The sequence below is a fragment of the Heliangelus exortis genome, chromosome 2 (assembly GCF_036169615.1).
Source record: "Heliangelus exortis chromosome 2, bHelExo1.hap1, whole genome shotgun sequence".
NCBI lineage: Eukaryota > Metazoa > Chordata > Aves > Apodiformes > Trochilidae > Heliangelus > Heliangelus exortis.
In genome coordinates this window covers 6568619-6583264 of record NC_092423.1, presented here as the reverse complement: position 1 = coordinate 6583264, position 14646 = coordinate 6568619, and the positions used below count along the sequence as shown (strand labels likewise).

General features: G+C 39.9%; 1 protein-coding gene across 1 annotated transcript in view; it reads left to right on the top strand.

The window, feature by feature from the left end:
* ACVR2B (activin A receptor type 2B) overlaps positions 1-6309 on the top strand; it is a 97806-nt gene extending 91497 nt beyond the window's left edge. Inside the window, exons 9-11 of the mRNA XM_071734651.1 lie at positions 25-163; positions 2512-2642; positions 3762-6309. Of these exons, the coding sequence (XP_071590752.1) occupies positions 25-163; positions 2512-2642; positions 3762-3956 (465 nt within the window). The 3' untranslated portion in view covers positions 3957-6309. The remainder of the gene's footprint in view (positions 1-24; positions 164-2511; positions 2643-3761) is intronic.
* Positions 6310-14646: the final 8337 nt, after the last annotated feature.

Genomic DNA, 14646 nt, shown 5'->3' with positions numbered 1-14646 from the left:
GAGTTGTTTTTTATCTCCACACAGGTGGGAACAAGGAGGTATATGGCTCCTGAAGTGTTAGAGGGAGCAATCAACTTCCAACGAGACGCCTTCCTGAGGATAGACATGTATGCAATGGGACTGGTGTTGTGGGAGCTAGTCTCCAGATGTAGAGCAGTTGATGGTAAGAATAAAGATCCTCTCTCCCCTGGGGAGGGCTCTGTTTCACTGTGGTTCAGTGATCCAGCCTGGCTCAGTTTAAAAAAAAATAGTAATCAATGGCATATTTTTACCAAGCAGCTAACCTGTTGCTCGCTTGCTTGTTTTTAACATAAGGTGTCATGTTCTGTAGATAATAACCTTTGTAGTGGTCAGGTCTCCCAAGTGTTCTAACTTTATTGCAAATTACTTGAGAACTAAGAGGGAGAAGCAGAAGGGGATTTCTCCATGAGTGGTGGGTGTCCTTTAGCCCTGAGCCTGCACTGCTCTCCGTTCACTCTGCATTCCTGCCTGGGACCAGGGCAAATTTTGAGCTCCAGAGGAGATCTGCACTCAGCTCTGGCTTGGCTGTCAAACCCCACTTTTGCAGAGCAGTGTGGTAGCTTGAATTGGAAGCCCAGAAATGAAGCACTTTGTTGAAACAGAAGAAACACAGGTCTGGAAAAATCTGCCTGGGTCAGCAAGCCCATATCCCTGCTATCATAAGTTCTTAGGTATTAAACTTTGACTTTTGTTGATTAAGCCGTCTCTCAGCAGTGGGCTGTTTGTTGTTTGATCTACAGCTTTGGAGAAACTCACTTTCTCCCAGGTGATCCAAAAGAATGAACTTTTAAGGTGTTTCCTTTATCAGTTGTTTTTACTCTAAAATGATGCTGAAAACTGGGGTATCTTTTCTGTCCAAATAGCACATCTGCCCTTTGGTGACACCCTTGCCATTTTCAGGACCTTGACTTGGGTCAGGGAAGCGATGAATTTATAGCAGTAGGTCAAGGCTCCTTGCTCCAACTTCTTTCTTCTTGCATAGATATGGGTGTTCTGAAGTCAGTATCAAGTTCATAAATTAACAGTACCTCACCTGGGTTGTTGTTAGTATTACAGTAGGACTGAGAAGTTTGATTATAATTAGGACATCTGAATAGCTGTATGTGGTAAGAGAAGGTCTCTCCTTCAGAAATCTACTATCTAACCAGATACATTGATGGAGGCAGGGAGGCAGGAGCAGGGAGGCAGGAGCACAGTAGGTTGAAACAGTGGTAACCAGATCACTCACGTAGGGAACAACCCTTTTCTGTTGAGGCCCCTCAAATATCTACTTGGATTTTTGCCTGTCACATTTATGATCTCCTTCCAACTCCTCTTGAGCAGCAGCTGGCCAAGATACTCCATGTGATGTACACAGCATGGCTAAATCAGAGGGAAGGCTTCTTTGGGGATGATGGGGAGTTACACTGAGCCTCATCTGCACTTCTAGCTCAGAAGTGATGTTGTATAAATATCAGATATGGCTTGGAGATCATCGGTGTAGCTTTTCATAGCCTTGACCTTTCTTGGAGGTAGAGCAGGGGAAGGTTGTGAATGTTATAGTGCCATCCATTGGAATGAGTGTTTCAGTTTGGTTTAGTAACAGACATTGTGTCAACAAGAATAATGATAACCTGTTCTAGTGATTTCAAGTTTTTTAGAGTATCTGAACATTACACTGTTGGTGTGACAGCTCTTGATCAGCTAAAGTGGTCAGTTCTTTTATTTTAGTCTGTAAAGGCCCTCTTGGAATATCTCCACTGCTGAAAAAGGTCACTCTTTGCTACTGAGAAGCCGTAAGTGATGGTATGGAGCACCCTGGGAAAGTCCATCAGTTAAGCTGGGCTGCTCTTCATGAGAGCCAAATGATGTTTGCTACTGTCTGATGTTTGTACTGATGCTCATAACTGTTCTCATCCCCCTGGCCCAGGGCAGTTCACAGCCACAACTGGTATAACTGAAGTGTTCAGAAATCATTTTGCTCTTAGGAGTTGGTATTTGGGACAAATGCATCTGGCTCCAGCCTGTCAGGGCTGACTCAAATCTCTATGAATGAGCCAGATCACAAAGGAAGAAATTAAAAGCTTGACCTTACTAGTGTCTAAAATGAAATCATGCTCATGCTGAAACCTCTCCCTAGGTTATTGTGTGTTGAATTGCTGTGCTGAAATGTGAGGAGGATGGGCTGATTTGCTCTTTCTAGTAAAATAAATCATGGACTACCTGGCAAGCCTCCTTAAGGAGAATGATGGGATGAGGGAGGCCCAGCTGGGGGTTCAGATTTGTAACTTGATGAGGTGGAAAATGTGTTGGCCAGACAAGCAGTAGGGACAACAAAGTCTATTGTGCAGGAGGAATGTAAATCACATTTGTCTGCAATGACATGTGAACTTCAGGCTTTGCTGTGCTGGGTTGAGATTGCTCTGGAGCCACAGCTCGCTCATGCGTGGGGAGGACGTGGCTCTGTGGAGGACATTTCTCTACTAACCTGGTTCATCATGTGCATTTTAGGTCCAGTGGATGAGTACATGCTGCCTTTTGAAGAAGAAATAGGTCAGCACCCATCCCTTGAGGACCTGCAAGAAGTGGTGGTTCACAAGAAGATGCGCCCTGTGTTCAAGGATCACTGGCTCAAACACCCTGTACGTCCCTCCTGATTAATGGTGGAAAATGTTTTCCTGTGTGATGGGAACAAGGGATATGGTTATGCACCACTTTTTAGCTTCAGAGGGACGCTAACCAGTCCACCCTGATGTACAAACCTGCTTCCCAATGCTAGAGAGTTGGTGCCAGGGAATAAGGAGTTGCTCAACACCTTCGTGCACCCCTTTCCATTTGTCACCGATTATTTAGAGGGCAAGCCACCAGCTTAAAGTCAGCCAGTGCTGGATGTGGAGCTTGTGGGCTCCTCTGATGTAGTGAAAGAATGGGAAATAAAGTCCATTTCATTAAGAAAAATTAAAATATCCAAACCAATGTAGATGCATTCCTCACAAGTTAAGCGTGCAAAACTTGGAACGATTTTTTGATGAAAAATTAATTAGTCATGAAAGCAAACAGACAATGAAGAAAATGCAATGTGGGTTTCCCAGAGATACATTATTTTGGGCTTGTGTGATTTTTTTTCAGACTGAGAAACAGAGCAGGTGATGAAATCTCACAGGGCTTTAGCAAGAAGCTAAAAGCCTCAATTCTGACCAAGCTGCCACACTTTTGGTTAGATTCAGGTGTACTGATCATTGTCTAGAAGTCAAGGAGGGCTTTGGTAATAGATAAGGATAAGGATTCTGGTTCAAATGAGGGTTCAAGTAAGAGCTGTGCTCTTCCAGCAATGTTTAACTGGGTTATTTTGGGGATCTCTACAGATGTGATTGCAAACAAAGCCATAGTTTCATAGTAACTGATACAGTGCTGCCAGCTCATGTGGTTTTATTGTGGGAATTGTAACATTTGATGTCTTAGCTTATAAAGCCTTAACTGCTGAATTTTGGGATGTATTTTTCGTTTTAAAAAAGTACTTCCAGTGTTCTGAAAAAAAGGTGACCAAGCCCTGCAGCCTTAGAAAACAAACACTTAAAAAAAACCAGCCCCAAACACGTATTCAGAGTAATTTTTAAAGCTAATCTCACGATCATTCGCACACCGGGGAGAAAAGAGAACACATAGAACAGTTTCTCTTTACGGCGTTCAGCTGCATTAAGCGAGCCTCCCCGGGGCAGACTTTGTTGCTGAAGGTGTTTTCTCCTCCTTGTTGTCCCCAGGGCTTGGCACAGCTCTGCGTGACCATCGAAGAGTGCTGGGACCACGACGCGGAGGCGCGGCTCTCGGCGGGCTGTGTCGAGGAGCGCATCGCGCAGATCCGCAAATCCGTCAACGGCACTACCTCGGACTGCCTCGTCTCCATCGTCACATCTGTCACCAACGTGGACTTGCCTCCCAAAGAGTCTAGTATCTAAGTCCTTGGTTCACTTTTGTCTTTCCAGACTCGGTGGATTTAAAAAAAAAAACAAAACGAACTAAAACAACGGCGACGACAACAAAAAAAACGAACCGACAACGCAAACAAACAAGGAAAGAAGTTTAAAAAAAAAAAAAACAAAAAAAAAAAACAATGGAAAAAAACTACACAAAAAAGACAAAACCACAAAAATCCAACACATGAATGCAGCTGCTATTTTATCTTGACTTTTTATTATTATTGTTATTATTATTATTATTATTATTGTTTTGGATTGGATCAATTTTACCAGCACATTGCTCTACTGTATTAAAAAAAAGGACATTTCAGCAAGCATTCAGGTGCCGACTAATGAATGCAGAAAAGGTGCAGGTACCTCAGAACCTCAACAAACTCACTTCAGTTGTTTTTATTTTATTCAGTTTTCTGGGTTTCTCTTTATCTGTCTGTCTGCTGAATGGAGCATCTGTGACATAAAGGAAAACCAACCACCATCTTAGAAAACACAATGCTGCAAACTGTGGAGGAAACTTAAGACTGTTATATAAAGAATACACCTTCCTCAAAAGGATTTTTTTTCCCCATTTTGTTTCGGTTTTGGGTTCAGTCTCTTTTTCATTTTTTGGAAGTGAGCTTCAAAAAAAAAAAACAGCAGATGTGTCTTTTACGGATCTAACGGGTGTCATTGTAACATGGAAAAAAAAAAAGTAACGGGGTGGAGAATGTTAATTCTTGATGGTAGAATTGAAGGGGGGAGCGTAGAATAGGGGTGGGGAGAGTGACGTTGGACTTGGCAGCATTTGGGGAAACATCATTTGCTATGGAGCTACTTCTCAGGTAACCATTAGAGGAGGGGAAGGAGGTTTCTGGGCAGAGTATTAACAGCTGCAGTGTATGGAGAAAGCGGAGTTAAAGAGCCAGTGGTTGTAAGCAAGCTGCTCGTTCTTTCTTCCTCCGGTATCACGGTGATAAAAGAGCAAAGCAGAAGTATAATTACCTTTTATTTTTCAACTCCGGGTAGCAATGAGAAGGATGCTTTTAGGCAGTGCAATCAGAAGAGAGGGCAAAGTGTGTTCTTGGAAGCAATTTGGTAAAATACTGGAAGATGGGAAAATTTTTGCACCTCACTTTCAAGTGCAAGTCAGTTCAGGAAATCTGGCCGTGGGGTTGATTATCTCTCAAGCCAAGCTACCAGTGGATTGTGGAAAGAGGGAAAGTGTGGAAAACTGGCTCAATAATTTATTTTGTTTTCCTTATTAATTTGGAGTTGGGGAGGTGGAAATACCTGAACCAGTGTCAGATGGCCCCTCTAGCATCCAAGAAGCCTATGAACTGCCCAGGCCACAGGATGCAGAGGCAGCTGAGCAGCAGCAGTGGTTATCACAGCATCTCTCCCACTGTTTTCTCTGACACTGCTTTCTCCTTACTCTGTGATGAAACTTTTTTGTCTTAAAGTGGTGCATATTCTGAAATACCATTACTCTTATGCCATAAACTCGCTCTAGTCAGTGAATGTTCCTAATGCTGCTGATTCAACATTGAAATATTTTTTTAATTTGCAAAACATGCAATGTTTAAAAAAAAGAAAAAACCTAAAAAAAAATTATACAAAAAAAAAAAATACCACAAAACACATACACACACATACACAAGTTACGTGGCTTCCGAGGTTTAAACTGAAAAAAAATTAAAAACTTCATGACCACAGACCACCTCAAACCAGAAATACCTCAGAATTTTCTACTTGTATGAGTTTTATTATATATTTTGTTAGTTGTGTTGTCTTGTAGTAAGTATATTTTAATGTAAGTTGGCTTTTATGACAAGGGAGTTTTAAAAAAAGAAAAAAAAGAAAAAAAGTTCCAAAATCTTTTAGGAAGTGCTACCATTTTTTTGTTTGTTTTATAAAGCACCATTGTAAATAACTGTATACAGTTGTAGAATAACTGCCTATATAAGGTACCTGGGCATTATTCGCTCTTATTTGTGAAGGCTGTTTCCATTCTGTGTTATTTTTTCGTCTGTTTTAGTGAAAGGACAGTACATTTTTTTTCTTTCTTTTTTTTAATCATTATTTTTATTTTTTTTTACTTTGACTGTACCATGAATTCTGTGTCTTGCTAGACCGACAAAGTTATGTCCATTGGATGGCCAGAACTTCTAAATTTTTGTTTGTGTTAAGCCAAAAGGCAGTCCTGAACTAACCAACCTGTAACAAAAATGTAAAAAGTCTGTATTATATAAATTAATTGGACTTCATGCCACTGCCAAATTATCACCGTGCACCCTTGCACAGATACAATTTATTAAGCAGTCAAAATCGCTAATTGGAGAAAATATTAAAAAAAGAATTAAGATATATTTCTTGAAAAAATATAGCTTTAAAACCTAGAGGTCACAAAAGAGGACACAGTCCTTTATCTTGAAGAGACATTAAGATAATTGCCTTAATTTGTCTATCTGAATAAAGTCTTAACGTATTCTTTCAAGTTACTGAATGTATATTGCATATTAGTATGTATACACATGTAACTGTATTTCTGTGTGTAGGTTTGGAAGTTTCTGTTTCTTGATGTGCTTCTGTTGAGGACACCTTGACAAAACCAGACAAAATGATACCATTTTGACCCAGCTGATGTCCCCCGTGGTGGGTGGCATCTCTGGGCCTGATGCTGCAACATCACTGAGCTGTGCTTAACGTTAAGTGTGTAGGTAGCTTCTTCTGGTGTCGTGACATTAGGCACTCACTTAATGCTAAGCATAGTCCTAAAGGCTTGCAGGATCAGTATTTTTTCATGTTTGAAACATTTCTGCACTGAGATTTATGTAAAAATGTGACTATGTTTTAGAAGTGAAGTGATGTAAGGGTTGGGGTGGAGCGTAGAGCAGTTAAGACTGAGTGAATACTTGTTTCTAGGTGGGCTTGCTCCCATTTCCTTGGGAATGGGGGCCAGTTCATATTGCTGCAGAAAGAAAAAAGCTGTACTGTCTTTTAACTGTTAATATCTGTTTGCTGTTCTGGACTTTTCCCTTCAGCATTATGTATTATGGCTAAAACAGGCTTATTACAGCAGTTGCTTTTTTATCCTGATTTCTTTGAGAAGCTTTAAAGTATTTATTGAAAGTGCCATATGATTTTAATAGCCTATTAGACAGTCTCTGAAATCTTCTCTTTTGAGGAAGCATCAGCAAAAATTCTCACATGTAGCTTATCTGACTGCGGGGAACTGCACGACCAAACAAACTTTGACCAAATGTCGATTGTAAAGTTTTACTTGGTGTTATGGTTCCTTATAGATCATCTTGTCAAAAGGATTCAGAAACTGATTTTAAGTCGAATTTCCAAATTGCGGATTTCAACTCTTATGTAGATGTGTGTGTGTCTTGCTGTCACAGCAGAGAAAGAAATCCTGAATGTTGCGTATTTACGAGTTTGTACCGGTTTAGCTAAAGCTGTTAATTTAAACTGGTATTTATTTATTTTCTTAATGAAGACAAGCTCTGATTAGCTTATTGGTCTTTCAGTGCTTGAGCTGTGAAGCAGATAGTTTCCTCACTGCTAATCTAGCATTTGAACTCTCATTGACAACATGATTTTGGTTCTGCTCCGTGCTGCAGAGGCTTTTTCCAAGTCAGCAATTGGACACATCCATAGGTGTAGCTGTAATAAGCAATTGTGGCTCTTTTCTTCTTAACACTCCCTTAAATACTGTGGGGCACAACACCTCTTCAGTTACTTCCCAAACACTAATTTTCAGTTCTCATTCACAACTAGAGGAAGTAGCTCTTCAAAAACTTTGCTGCAGAATTTTATTGTTCACCTTCCTCTCTCATATGGCAGTTTTAAGGTGAATAACAACTTTAAATATCCTGGGTAAAAATTCTCCTTGACTTAAGGAGCCAGGATTCCTCTTTCTCCAGTGTAACTCCTTTATGAATTTATTGCACTGGCTGGGCTGGTTTCCCAAGTGGAGGAAGTTTGAGTTAACATTTTGAAACTGGAAATAACCACAGGAACTGAAACTGCTTTTTTTGAGAGCTGTGATTTGCTAATGAGTATAGCAAGACTGGAAATTGTATGTGGCTGATGTTGAAATGTATGTGCATGGCTATAAACCTGTCTAACTACAGTCTAAACCAGTCTAACTACTAAGTAGTACCAGGCTTATTCATTATAAGGATTTTAGCAAGTCCTGATCAATTTTTCTCCATTTAATTCAGAAGTAACCCACTTTTATTCTGCCTCATTCTTCAGCTGAGATTCTCTTATGGAATACACTGTGCTAGATAAGGTTACACCTATGGAAATGCCAAAATCTTTGTGTATGTTTCAAATAGAAGGTCTGTGAGTGTCCCCCATTAACTCCATTGCTTGTTACTTGGGTCGGTCTCCTGACTCACTGCTGTTTCCACTCGAAGTGTTTGCTTTTGGTAGAAGCAGCAGAAGCCTTGGGTCCCCCTAGTGCAACATTGCTGGGGGATATTTCCAGATCAGGCCTCACCATTAGGAATCCTGCCCCCCCCCCCCCTAAATATCACAGCATGGAAACTGGAGGACACACGTTTCATTCCTCTTGTGCTACTTGCTAGGCAGACTGTCAGAACGTGCCCTGTTTTTCAGGGGAAAGATCTGGTTTCACTTTCTAGGGGAGAAACTTGTATTGCTGAGGGAGGTGCTGGTGGTTGATGCTGTGACAGTGCTGCTGCTGCAGTCCTCTTCAGGCCACACTGCGTGAGAAGTTGCTAAGCAGGGAGTGTCCCGTGACCTATTATCATTTTTACATACAGAATATTGTTTGGTAACATTGTATATATAATAGACTATATAATAGAGAAAAATAAGGACATTCTGACTTTTTTACTTTGGGGAGAAAGATATATTTTAGTTACATATACAAACAAAAATTCTACATTGTGTGAAAATTCTTTTATACCACAAATTATTTTTGTAATGTCTAATATGTTTCTGCAGGGAAAAGGGAGAAATGTCTGTGTACGCACAGCAAATAAAGAAATATATATTAAAAATGTTTAAATTACGTGTGCACTACATCGAAGTCTGGAGGATAGAACAAGTTTAGTCTGAACCTAGTTTGAGGAGCAAGTTTGGATGTACTTGGACATGCTTTGAGGATGGCACTGAGTATATGTATAGCTTATCTTGCATGTCACATCCCTTCTGCTAAAGATGCTTATTGCTTTTCTATGACCATCTTCAGTTTAACCAAGAAGTTTTTTCATGTATTCATGCAAATACCCATGTGTGAGCAGTGTGTCCTTTGGCATATGCTGTGGTGCTGCAGTGAGTTGTGAAGTCAGGGTGTTAAGAATTTTCTTGAGACCAAATAGCCAGGCTGATCTTGCTCGCTGCTGTATCTGTTTCTAGCAGCTGTGTCTGCTGCATTGACAACATGATCTGTAAGGAGCTGTTGCCAGTAGAGTCCTGATAAAACTGATTCCTAGAAATTCTTTCCCTCTGAAGTGACACAACTAATCAGGCTTCACCAGAACATGCAGATATCTGCTCTTTGTTCCCAAGGTCAGATTTTACGGTCTTGGTCAGAGGCACTGAAGAAAAGGAGCACTGTCATGTCCAAAGTCTGCCTTAGAAAAAGGCCATTCCAAATGTGTGTAAACAATCCAAGGCACTCTAAAGTATTAAAGAAAAAAAACCACCTTATAATCCATCCTTTTCACTTAAGCTAACTTTTCCCATTGTACCAAAAATTCACTGTGGTCTTTTTGGTTCCCTTAACCTTGACAGCACAGTGTCAGTGGGGTAAGAGTGACAGAAAAAAAAGCTTTAAACCAAACAACACACTGGGGCTATCCTGAAGCTGGTTTGACAGTGTGCCTTTTAAAATTAGTGCTTAAATGACTTGGAGCAGGCTCCTGCAGTTGCTGAATCCCATCTGATTTCTTGGTGAAGTCCTGGCACTGTGGAAGCCAGGGGAAGTCTTGCCATCCAATTCAGCTGGACCATGAGTGTGTGTGTGTGTTCCTTCCTTGAGCACCTTCTAAACACACCTGGTCCTTCACTTACATGGGACTTCTTTATTAAAACTCTATTTTTAGGGTGACACTCAGTTCCCTGACTGAAGTAGTAGCCTGTTGAGTAAACAGTAATCCTTCTTGTCGGGACAATTCCATGGAAAGAGATCATACTTGTGTTATGTCCATCCAGCTGTTCTGAAATGTAATGCTATTCTGTTGTGCCTTTATTTTTCCATGTAAAAGCAACTGCTGTAAGCTTTCTTGGGTGTTGTTTTTTTTTTGTTTTTTTTTTTTACTATATTTTTCTGCCTGAAAAAAAACACTATTTGTTGCCCAGCTGTTATTTCTGGATGCAGTCTGTGATCCAGGTATTTCAAGAACCAATTACCTCAAACCTCATGTTAAACAGTGTTGCTATCTGGATTCTCCTTGATACTACAATATTATAACATACACAAACAGGAACCTTGCTATGTGTGTTTATATATATAGGTATCTTATACGTATATGCACATATATGATACCTATGTATGTAAATGAAAGCGATCCCCAAGGACTGAAGGAAAAAACAAAACATTTTTGTTTTCCAACGTTGAAACCAAAACAGCTTCTCTGAAGCTTTCTAATGGCATTGTGCTGGATATGTATCAAGAAAGTGTTTTCTGAAAAGTGCTTCCTTTGTTAGCCTTTTAGTTCAGTATTTTAATGGAGCAGATGATGAGATCAAAACACTATTTCTGTGTTTTTTGGCCTATTTTGAAGCAGAGGCCTCTTAATCTTTCCAGTTGTTAAAAAATACCCCAACACCTCACTGTGTTAACATTCCAGTAAGGCTCGTATTGCAAAACTTGAGCATGTTCTGGGAAGACTTAATAGCTTGTGTTTTTGTGAAAAGAAAGGTGCTGGCCATACTTTAATCAATTTTTCCACTGTTGTGAGGAACTGAAGTTTAACCAGTAACCTTCCTAGTCAATTAAAATCCTAGTTCAGTAGTCAGCTGTGTCTCTGCATTACCATCCCTGCTAAAAACAAATTACCAAAACAAAATTCCCAAAACCCAATGAAAAATCCAACCATGACAGAGGAGGGGGCTGGAGTACTTCATAGCCCCTGGTGATGGACTTAGCACCAGAGCAACATTGTGGATAGCAAAAAAACATGTTAGGAAGACCTTGACCTTGTCTGGCCCTTTGTTTTTTACAATTACCTTCTCCTAAGAATCTTCTAATAATAGAAAACCTTTTGACCACAGTGACTTAATGGTACTTTGCTGAAGAGAATTCTGTTCCGGATGTATTTTCTGGAGAAAAACCCAAAAGATTACACTATTCTTTTAATTAACATATTATGTATGTATTCCCCTCCAAAATACCTGTTTAAAAAAACCTAAAAATAATGATGCAGTGTTACAGTCTGTATTTTACTTGGACAAAACTGTAGCTTTCCAATCCAAATAGTAATGAATTTACTATTACTAGTAATTCATTAAATTAATTGCTGGTAATTGATTGCTAATAGTTAATTTACTGCTAACAGAAGAAAAGGAGACATTTCTCTTTCCCTGTTTTTTTTCCTCAGCTGTCTAATATTTCTATGGCTATTGGTGGTGTATGATTAACTTTGGTAAAGCATTTTAAAAAGTACTAAAATCTCCCAGAAGGAGGCATTTTGCAATGCTGCTGGCCTTCCAGTGGAATCACTATGATGGAAAAGTCGATCAACTGGTGGATGAGAATCGAAGGAGGTGGTTACTGCAAACTCAGTAACATTCTTGACCTCATTTTTTTTGGCCATAAGTCCGCACAATGCCATTGTCAATCTGCTCAAACTAACTGCTTATGAATTCTGCATGATCCTCATGATAGAGTTGAAAGCCTGATCTTTCACCTGTTAATATTTTCACATTTGTCCCTAAGTTTGACAAATTTTATACTGTAAAGTTGACTTAAGTACAGTTTGATGTCAATTCTTGTGGAAAGAGCTTTCTGCATGTAACGTTGGACACATACAGTTAAACAACACAGCATAGTACAAACCTCACAGGAAAATATTTTGGCACCAGCAGAAAGAAATCTCACCCTAGCCATTTGTCATTGAAAACCATCTTATTGTAAGTTTTACCAGCTACTTCTAAATTTGTGCTTTATTTAAAGAAATGAAATAAAAATCCTAAGACTTGTCTAGCGTAGTGAAATATGTGTATATCAGTTTTAGGATGAATAGCTAAGTCTTATTACGCTGTGTTACTTAACTTGTATATATAGAGTATACATAAGAGTTTGCAGTAACCTGTTTCTCCAGGATTTCCAGTTTGAATGGATTTAAACTCAAACTATGAGATTAAGTAAATGATTTAGAAGATTGCAGAATAAACTGAGTGTAAATTACAGGAAGCTCTATCAGATGTTAAAATAATTTTTAAAGAGTCTTTGGTCCTTGGCTCAAATTCCATAAGTACTGTTTGTATACCAAGATATGTGAAATGTAAATGTTGTAGGTTATATTTCACTCTTGTAGCTATAAAAATGTAGAACAGAGATAGCTTGTACTACTGAGTTAACAAAAGTTATACTAAAGTATCCTGTTAAAGAAAAAAGTATACAGAGAGTTAAGCTCGTTGCTGTAACCCCTTTTGGATTGAAGTGTGCTGATTTTTTATATATGTATATTATATATATATTCTGTGAAAGTATATATATATAAAATGTATATATAAAATGGCCTAAAGCAGACATCCATTGTATTGCAGTTATGAAATGAAGACATTTTTGAAAGAACATTGTATCATAGTTCATGAATTTGCAGTGGATCTTTGTTCCTTTTTACTGTGGTATTTTAGAAATGAGTCTCAAGTTTGAAATTAGATCTGCCAAGTTGGAGTTTTGCTGCTTCAGCTTTGCACTGGGTGTCCGAATAAACCAGTATGAATGTAGTATTTTCCCTGTGTGAAGCAGCTATACCCCAACAGATAGGAGGAAAAAAAACCCTAGAAAGAACTATTTCAAGTTTATCTTTTTGTATATGAAAATAAACAGTAAATTACAAATAATTGCTTCTCTTGTTTGTGCCACGTTAAAAGTAATTGTTACTTTATTGTCTTTGGCATCTAGCTGGAGTGCTTCTGTTTTTATAAAATAATGTTTTTGTGGTTTAATGGTGTCTCTGCTGTCCAAAATCCCTAACAAAGTCCCTGCAGAGGCATAGCAGAGGCCTCTATTTCTACACATCATTTGCTAACTCCTCTAGAGGCAAGAGGGAATTAACTCAAATTGCTGCATCCTTCTAAAGTTGCTGCCTCTTGTACTGTGTTAACACTTTTTATCGTTCCCAGCAAAAGAACTGTTTGCACAGAGCATTATGTGCATGTTAAGCTGTATCAATGCAACATCCAGCAGGGTTGCTGCAGCTGCTGGTGATGGGGGTTCAGCTAAATCCCAGGACCTTGCAATGAAGTGTCTGCAGTGTCTGCAGAGCAGACAGCAAGGGACAGTGATCACCTAAATGGTTCCAACCTGATCTACAAAAACTTCCCCACTCATCCTCTAACTGGAAGTTGCTGGAAGTGAAAGTTTCCCTGAAGGTACAGCTGCTATTCCAGCCAAGAACAGTGTGAAGCAGCTCACCCCTGTTCACAGCATGCCCACCACAATTGCACATCCAAGTCCTTGCTGAAGGTGGCTGGATATTTACTTGGGCAAGGGGGCTGTTAGCAAACACACAGCATGTACAAGCCCTGTGGGGTCTGTTCTCAGTCAGGGAAATAGCTCTGGCATGAGATACCTGCCCTCAGAGCAACCATCAGACCAGGGGCTGAGATGTAGCTTCCATACATCATGGCTTTTGTTGTTTGGTTGGCTCGTTAGTTGGTTTGGTTGGGTTGGGTTGAGTTTGGTTTGGTTTCCCACTCCTCAGCTTCAGCTGAGCACCAAGCAACAACCAGGAAGGCAGGGGCACAGGACTTGGAAAAAGATTAAAAATATAAAAAACTTGAATTCCCTGTACTTGTAGGAACACAGTGAGGTCAGTAATCTCCACACCATGAGGCAAGAAGGTGCTCTCAGCCACAAACTGAAGCATGGCTGGACGTCTCCATGCCTTCTGTGGAGTGATGGTGTGGCAATGCATCCCTGATATTTTCGTGTATTCTATTGCAAAACCGTTCCCCCCCCCTTTTTTTTTCTTTTTTCAGCAAAATTGCGCTTTTGATTGGTACAGTTGGAAATGCTGACATTGGAAATATATGAGGCCAATACAAAAAGGTTGTTTAGCCTGGAGAAAAGGAGGCTCCAAGGTGACCTTAGAGCAACTTCCCAGTATCTCAAGGGGCTACAAGAAAGCTGGGGTAGGGCTTTTGACACAGGTATGTAGTGAGAGAACAAGGGGAAATGGTTTAAAACTTGAAGAGGGGAGATTTAGGTCAGACATTAGGAAGAAATTTTTTAATTTGAGGGTGGTGAGACTGGAACAGGTTGTCCAAGGAAGTTGTGGCTGCCCCATCCCTCTAAGTGTTGAAGGACAGGTTGGATGGGGCACTGAGCAACTTGGTCTGGTGGGAGGTGTCCCTGCCCATGCAGGGGGAGTGGAACTTCAAGGTTCCTTCCAACCCAAACCATTCTATGATTCTGTGATTAATAGGCACCTGTGAGTGAAAAACAGTAATAACCAGGTCGGTGGTTTTCCTGACAGAAAGCTGC